The 8,846-nt window shown below is 49.7% G+C and overlaps 1 protein-coding gene across 1 annotated transcript; it reads left to right on the forward strand.

Moving 5' to 3' along the window:
• Positions 1-6,419: 6,419 nt before the first annotated feature.
• Positions 6,420-7,968, forward strand: FRAT1 (FRAT regulator of WNT signaling pathway 1). The gene has a single exon (XM_063103234.1). It carries the CDS (start codon positions 6,535-6,537, stop codon positions 7,363-7,365), a length of 831 nt encoding a protein of 276 aa, XP_062959304.1. The 5' UTR covers positions 6,420-6,534; the 3' UTR covers positions 7,366-7,968.
• Positions 7,969-8,846: the final 878 nt, after the last annotated feature.

The raw sequence follows: 8,846 nt of genomic DNA on the forward strand, positions 1-8,846 counted from the left end.
CCCAAGCATCCAGAGGGACACAAAGCCTCTGCAGATCCAAGAATGCCTCCTCCTTGACACCTAACAACAAATCACACTGTAAGTTGGAGCATCTACTTTTCCATTCCCACTGGCACCCATTTGGCAAGGGTGGTGCTGTCCCAGAAATTGTAGCACTAACCGCTTCAGCCTATATGGGGACATACTAATTGTCCCTGAGATGTGGTCCTGACATGGCCATTTTTTACCTATAATCAACATACCATGAGGGATGTATTGACCCCTTGTCTTTCCATCCTTCATTCCTAATTCCGTTCTAATGGCAGAGCTGGCTGGGGCTAGCGTGACCCAACAGGCATCAAAGAGGTTCTCAATACTCCAACTAACAGCCTGAGTTGTAACTATAAAAATAATTCCATGCTTCTTTGTCCTTGGTGCTCCTTCACTTGTGGCAGCATAAATGCAATGTCTGTCATCACACGGCATTCCCGTTTTGTATCTCCGTGTCCAAATTTCTATCTTTTTATAAGGACACCAGTCACTGCATTATAGCCCATCCTAATCCAGTATGGCCTCATCTTAACTTGATTACATCTGCAAAGGCCCTGTTTCCAAATAAAATCATATTCGCAGGTTCTGGCTGGATAGGAATTTGGGAGGACACGATTCAACCCAGTACACAACTCAAGTCTCCGATCTCTTGGCTGCATTCCTCTGAACCACTTCCTCGACCTTGGGTCCTTCCTCCTTTTATAAATGGCAAAATATTCCACATTCCTGCTCACATCAGTGTTTGCCCCAAAAGCCATCCAGCCATTTTAACTACTTGGTTCTAGATCCAATTGTTCTAGTACCCTGTTTAACAAGTGGCCAGTTATCTTTCCTGCCCAATCAGCCATCTCAAGGCATTTTCAACTTCTGCCTTCCTCAGCTGCTACTCTACTGAGAGGTGTTTAATACCTCATTAGCACCTCTTAGCATCTCAGTTGGAATCCCCTAATCTCTTAAATTCTCTCAATACAAATCCCTCCTCCCCAACCAGCCCAGATCCAAGAGCTTCCCTGTCTGGGGAGCTGGGAGGCATTGAGCAATTGGTAAAGAAGCCACCCTGTGTCTCACTAGCTGCTTCCCAGGCCCGTCACCCAGAGATGCTGTGGCTTCTCAAACAGAGCCAAGTTTCATCCCCAGCATACAGTTTGATATCCTCCACAGTGGGGAAGAACTTAGCCAACCTGCAGCAGACTCCCTCTGCAACCTTCCTCTACTGTGAGCCTACACAGGTCCCCTGTCGTGAACTAGCCAGTCTCTGTCTCCCTTGTTCCCTGCGTTCCTTCCCACCAGGCAGCCTGGAACCCTCTGCACCCTGAGCAGTTCTGAAGGATATCACAAAAGTTATCCCCCCTTTTCTGCAGCTTATTGTTTCTAACATTTTATTGCAAAAGTTTTCAAATAGTCAACAAAATTGAAAGAATTGACAATGAACACTCTATTACCCAGCACCTAGATTCTACCACTAACGTTCTTTAGCATTTTAAAAACTGAAATATACTTTACATAAAATTCACCACTTTAAAGTGTGCACTTCAATGGTTTTTAGTATATTCACTATGCTGTGCAAACATCACCACTATTTTTTTTTTTAATTTTTATTCAGTCAAAACTGATTATACATATTTTGGGGGTTCAACATTGAGAAATGTTAGGGCCGACCCCGTGGCGCACTCGGGAGAGTGCGGCGCTGGGAGCGCGGCAGTGCTCCCGCCGTGGGTTCAGATCCTATATAAGGATGGCCCGTGCACTCACTGGCTGAGCACGGTGAAGCCAGTCACAAAAAGACAAAAAAAAAAAAAAATGAGATATGTTGATCAAATCAATATTACTAGCATATATATTGTTATAAATCATAATTATTATTTATGTCCCTTGTCCAATCTCACCTCCTCCCCCTTCTAATTACCCTAGATTTCTTCTCTCCTTCTGAAAGAATAATGGTTACTCTGCTAATTTGTTGCCTAATGATCTGTCCAATGCTGGGAGGTGGGATCAGGTCCCCCAATATTATCATAGAGAAGATGCTTCTTCGGTCACTCTGAAATGGGCTTAGTGGAGAGAGACATCCTCTCCTTTTCTTTATCTCTGCTGGTGACTCTCCTTGTGTCAATGCACACCAGTGGCTGGTGGACCATCTGTGTGGTGGTTGTGGCGTCTAGCCACTTTCACAGCAGCCATAGTATTGTGGTTGCAGTGGTGGGCCACCCACATGGAGGGTATGTTTTTGGCATGCTCCTTGGTGCTGGCAGTGTGCCTGGTTGTGGGAGTGTCTGGTCCCTGGCTCCATACCTTGGGTCCCCAGGCGGGTCCTGAGGTACTGGCACAGTGTGCCTGGTTGTGGGGTGGGGTCCTGTCCCCTTCTCCATACCTCAGGTCCCCCAGGCAGGCTCCAAGGTGCTGGCACAGTGCCTGGTTGTGGGAGGGGGTCCAGTCCCTGGCTCAATGCCTCGGGTCCCTGGGTGGCCCCTGAAGTGCTGACACAGTGTGCCTGGTTGTGGGAGGGGGGTCCGGTCCCCTTCTCCATGCCTTGGGTCCCCAGGCAGGCCCCGAGGTGCTGGTGCGGTGCCTGGTTGCATCACCACTATTTAATTCCAGAACATTTTCATCCCCCCAAAAAGAATGCCGATACCCATTAGCAGTTAGTCCTATTCTCTCCTCCTATACCCTGCAGCCAGTAATCTACTTTCTGTCTCTATGGATTTGTCTGTTCTGGAAATTTCACGTAAATGGAATCATACAACATACCTTTGTGGCTGGCTTCTTTTACTCAGCATAATATTTTCAAGGTTCATCCATGTTGTAGCATATATCAGCACTTCATTCCCTTTTTATGGTGAATAATATTCCATTGTATGAATATACAACATTTTATGCATTCATTTATCAGCTAGTGAACATTTGGGTTGTTTCCACTTCTTGACTATTATGAATAATGCTGCTATCAATATTTGTGTACAAGTTTTTATGTAAACATGTTTTCAATTATCTTGGTTATATACCTAGAAGTGGAATTGATGGGTCATATGGTAAGATTAACATTTTGCTATCCACACTTTATCACATATCTACCTATATAACCATCCTTCTATCTATACATTAATCCATCTCTCATTTTAATGCACTTCAGAATAAATTGCAAACATCAGTACACTTCACCCCTAAACTCACCAGCATGTCTACTAACTAGAATTCAGTATTTGTTTAGTTTTATCTTTTCAAGTAAAATTTATAGACAATGAATTATTAAAACTACCACTCTCAATGAGTCGTAACACATGCCTACACCTGTGGAACCTGAATCAAGTGATCAAGACACAGAACATTATCACTTCACCCTGAATTTCCCTCATGCCTCTTCAGAGTCAGTCCTGCCCCTGCCCTTCTCCAAAGGCAATCAGTCTTCTGACTTTTTTCCCACCATAAATGAGTTTGTCTGTTCTAGAACTTCATATAAACAGAACCACATGGTAGATGCTCTTTTTTTGTCTGGCTTCTTTCACTTAGCACACTGTTCTTGAGCTTCATCCATGTTACGGCATGTAGCAATATTCAGTCCTTTTTGCTGCTGAATTGTATTCTGTCATCAGCCTAGTATGACTGCACCATAGGTTGTTTATCCATTCACCTGTTGATGAACACTTGGGCCATTTCCAGTGTTTGGCTTTTATGAGACTGCTATGATCATCTGGCTGTAGGCCTTGAATGTGGACCCATGTGTTAATTTCTCTTAGGTAAATATCTAGGATTAGGACTGTGTTCTAGGGTAGGTGTGTGTTTAGTTTAATAAGAAACTACAAGTCTGGCTGGTTAGCTCACTTGGTTAGAGCATGGTGCTGATAACACCAAAGTCAAGGGTTCAGATCCTCATACAGGGCAGCTGCCAATAAATAAATAGAAAAAAGAAGAGAAAGTTTTGACAGACCTTTTTCCAAAGTGGTTGTACCATCTTGCATGCCAACAATAATGTATAAGGCTTATACATTTTGAGTCAAAGAATAAAAACAAAAATTGTAAACTGCTGATTATTTTCATCTTAAATGTTTAAATAATCAGGTTCTGAATACTATAGCTAAGGCTGCCTTGACCACACTCTCAAATGAACAATGATTTAAAATGAGATGACCCTTTCGTGATAAAAATGCTCAAAAAACAAGAAATAGAAGGAAATGTCCTCAACCTAATATAGCCCATCTATAAAAAACCCAAAGCTAACATCATACCTAATAGTGAAAGACTGGATGCTTTCCCCTAAGATCAGGAACAAGATAAGGATGTCTGCTTTCACTATTTTGGGGGGACAGGTGCAGGGATCGAACCCTAGACCTTGATGTTATCAGCACCATGCTCTAACCATGCTCTCACCACTTCTATTCAACATTGTTTTAGAGGTTCTTGCCAGGGTAATTGGGCAAGAAAAATAAAAGACATCCAGATTAGAAAGGAAGAACCAAAACGATTTCTATTTACAGATGACATGATCTTGTACAGTATACAGAAAATCCTAAGGAATCCACTAAAATGAGGTGATGAATTTTATGACACCCTGTAAAAGTCCAAATTTCCTTGATTTAGAAATTCAATGGCTCTTTTCAACCTGCCTTTTCTTCTGTTCTCACGTTCTTCACTCCACGTTGACAAAAACAAAGCCAACTCATTTTTTTTTTTTTTTAAAAGACCGGTAAGGGGATCTTAACCCTTGGCTTGGTGTTGTCAGCACCACGCTCAGCCAGTGAGCTAACCAGCCATCCCTATATAGGATCCGAACCCAGGGCCTTGGTGTTACCAGCACCACACTCTCCCCAGTGAGCAACCGGCTGGCCCTAAAAAGCCAACTCTTTTTAAATCAACTCTCCTACCTTGTTTCTCCATCTCTTCCCTCTCTGGAGGTTTGCTCCTGTAGTTATCATCCTTGGAACAGTCCACCAAGATGCTTGTTTTCTACTTAACTGGATCCCCAGGCTCCAAGCTCTTCCTTCTACACCCCCTTTTTAAAATTATGCTGCTCTTGGGAAGGAGGAATGGGTAAAGGGCCACAATAGCAATGATAGTGTATTTTATAAAATATAATAATTATTCTGATGTGAGCATCACATATTGCACACAAGTGTTGATGTTCAATTCTGTACTCCACAGATATGTACAATCGACTTTCTTACAATAAATAAATAAATTATGCTGCTCTCCTGTTCAGTATTGTAAAGTAGCTCCCTACAGCTTTGCCCATAGTTCGCTCTCTCCTGGTTGGCTTCAGTACGTTTCCGTGGCAGTGCTTTGTGGCTAATTTTGTAACAATTTTATTAACGTATAATTTACATATAAAATTCTCTCATTTTAAGCGTACATTCAATGATTTTTAGTAAATTTACTAAGTTGTGCAACAATCAGCATAATCCAGTTTTAGAATATTTCCATTACCCTGATAATATCCCTCCCCTGGTTGGCTTTTAAAGGCCGGCCTACCAAAATCCACTGACAAGTGTAATGTTTGGAAGTTAGGCCTGAGGCGTTTGGGATTTTCAATAAAGGTATAACAGTTCCAGGCAACATGGCATTTATGGGTCATTTCCTGCCCCTCTTCTTTTCAAAAAATGAAGTCTTGGTTAACCATTAAGTCAACTACGATATCTCTAAGGGACCCATAAACTCCATTTTCATCTAAATAGTTCACCTTTTCCTTATCCTCCTAACTCCTCAGAGAGGATCCTTCCCTTCTGGGCTAAACATTTTTAAAATAAACTTCTAGCTTATAGCCCCTCCCAGGACTAGCGACCTCCTCCTCTGCAGCAATGCCAGCCCCACTCCAGGTACTCACGCACCGAGGCTCCCGATCGGGAAACATTAATTTGTGGTCTTTCTTTGCTATTTCCAACTCCACCACCCCCATCGCCCAACAAGGTCCCCTTCCTCCTTTCCTCCGTATCAGCCTCGTTTCCCTCCCTAATCTACAAAGAGATCCCTAGCCTCTCCCCCCATCCTTTCCATCATCGCCAGACGCCGGCACCTCGGACCTCATAAGCGCAAATGCTAAAACCAGACGAGTTGATGCGCAGAGAGGAGGGGTGCGTGTGTGTGTAAGTGTATGTGCCTGTCTGTGGAAGAAACCAACAGAATCCATGCGGGTGTCCATCTTCTGGAAATGCCAAGAACGCCCGGCTGAGGGAGTCGGGATCAGGTCACAGTGCCGAGGCAGCGAGGCTTCACTGTGGACCCCAGCGGGGCAGAAGGTCCGCCCCCAACCGCACAGCACCCCCAGCCCCGGCGGGGTGGTAGGGCCCGGCGACGTCACCCATTGTTTACAAATCAACCCGAGCCGGCAGGATTCCGGCTCCCGCGGCTGCGGCGCGCGGCTCGAGTGCCCGGCGGGCTCCGGCTTCCGCGTCCGCGTCCGCCCCGGCCCCGGCTTCGGCCTCAGCCGCGCGCCCGGCTCTGCCGTGGCCTTCCCAGCCCGCGGGCAGCCGAGCCGCCAGCGACGCCCGCCGAGCTCCGGGAGCCCGGGCGGGGGCCATGCCGTGCCGGAGGGAGGAGGAAGAGGAAGCCGGCGAGGAAGCGGAGGGGGAGGAGGAGGAGGACAGCGACAGCTTCCTCCTGCTGCAGCAGTCGGTGACGCTGGGCGGCTCGGGCGAGGTGGACCGGCTGGTGGCCCAGATCGGCGAGACGCTGCAGCTGGACGCGGCGCAGGACAGCCCGGCCTCCCCGCACGCGCCCCCGGGGCCGCCGCTGCAGCCCCCGGCGGCGGTGCCGGCGGACAAGGCCCGTTCTCCGGCCGTGCCGCTGCTGCTGCCACCCGCGTCGGCCGAGGCGGTGGGCCCGGCGCCCCCGGGGGCCGTGCGCTGCGCCCTCGGGGACCGTGGCCGTGTGCGGGGCCGGGCTGCGCCCTACTGCGTGGCCGAGCTCGCCGCTGGCTCCAGCGCACTTTCCCCACTGTCCCCTCAGCCTGGCTTTGATGGGCCTCCGGGAGCTGGCCAGCGGGGTGTCCCGCAGCCGCTGTCGGGCCCGTGCCGGCGAGGATGGCTCCGGGGCGCCGCATCCTCCCGCCGACTGCAGCAGCGCCGCGGGTCCCAGCCCGAAACCCGCACAGGGGACGACGACCCGCATCGGCTCCTGCAGCAGCTCGTGCTCTCGGGAAACCTCATCAAAGAGGCCGTGCGGAGGCTCCATTCGCGACGGCTGCAGTTACATGCAAAGCTTCCCCAGCGTCCGCTCCTGGGGCCTCTGTCGGCCCCGGTGCATGAGCCCCTTTCACCCCTCAGTCCTCGTGCGGCCTGCAGTGACCCTGGAGCGTCCGGGAGGGCGCAGCTGAGACCTGGCGACGGTGTTCTTGTCCCTGGCAGCTAACACAGCCGAGGTGGCCACAGCGTCAGCCTCTGACTGGAGGGCAAGGGATTCCCCCGAGTGCGGCAACCCCTGCTCAAACTGCTGAACTCGCGCTTTTGGAAACGGAGAAAATAAGCTAATGAAGACGAGGAACCGAAAAATCGCGAATGTTTTCGCAGGGAACTGAGGTCGAGGGCCCGGATCTGTTTGAAATGCAGGACAGGGTTGGCCCTACTTAAGGCAGATTTGACAGAGCGCGCCCCGAGCGCACAGTCAGTAGGACTCCGTGGGGCGTGGCCCGACCCGGCCGCGCAGCCTCTCAGGGCGCTCCAGCCGCAGTCCACGCTTCTCAGGGTCGCCGAGCCCCGGAACGACGGAGAATGATCCCAATTACTTGCTTTACCTTTTCAGGGCTGGTTCCTGATCCTCTTGGGGGGCGGGGAAGATGAGCAAACGATAATTTCAGGGAGCACCCCAATCTGCCAGACTTGAAAATTTACGACACTTAAAAAAAAAACACATCTCACGTCTTTGGGGTTGCTGGTTCTTAATATAAAACACGCGGTACCATGAAAGGACCCTCTCGGGGTTGAATAGGAGTAACCTTCATCTCTGCTCTCTGCAACTGGCTGCCTTTTTCAGCGTGGTGGGGAAGGCTGTACCCTACGGGTGGGGATGGGAGGGGGGGACAAAGGGGAGGGGGGGTTGAATGGCGGAAGGGTAGGGTGAGATGCAGAGTGGGGACCCTCGGTCCTCTCTAAAGTGTATTTTCACAGTCGGCCCGCCCCTCCTTGGGTTCAAGGTCACTGTTTCCTGGGTGCACAACTGGTTGTGGGGCTCCAGCAGAGCAGAGTAACCTGGCTCTGCCTGTACCTGGACAGGAGTGCCATATTTTGCAAGTGCTGGAGTCTCATGAGGACACTCGCGGTGCCACCACCACGGGTGTGAAGGTGGGGACGTGCTGGGCGCCTGTGCTTCCCGCGGGCGACGACCGCCTCTGGCCGCGCTCCAGGCTTTTACAGAAACTAGGCTGAGACGTGGCCCCGGGTCTCTCCCTCTCGGCTCTGCTGTCCTGCTCAAGTGGGTGGCGCTGGCGACCCTGGGGGCCTGGGCTGGGGGCTAGGGAGACGCCGCGTGAGGGGCACTGCAGGGACACACACCCTCGCACAGCAGTTTATAATGGGTTCTCCGGGGCCATTTGCAATAACAGCTGCAATTCCCTGGATAGACGGAGTTGGTTTCCTCCCTCTGCCCCTCCCCCAGCCGTGCCAGCTCGCCTTTGTAAGTGAAGGAAACCAAGTAGAAAATGTGACCCTCCACATGGAGAAGCGGCAGGCTTTGCCATTGTGAGCCGTGAAGTGCTTGGAACATACTGTTCACTATGAGGGCGTTAAGACCGTTTTGTTTCAGTTTCATAAAGAGTCAGTGGTTTGTTCTTCATCCAGATGTGGCTATTGACATCTCTACACTTCGCACCGGAGTGTCTGGAATTGTGATTATCC

This window comes from Cynocephalus volans, chromosome 7 (genome assembly GCF_027409185.1).
Source record: "Cynocephalus volans isolate mCynVol1 chromosome 7, mCynVol1.pri, whole genome shotgun sequence".
Taxonomy (NCBI): domain Eukaryota; kingdom Metazoa; phylum Chordata; class Mammalia; order Dermoptera; family Cynocephalidae; genus Cynocephalus; species Cynocephalus volans.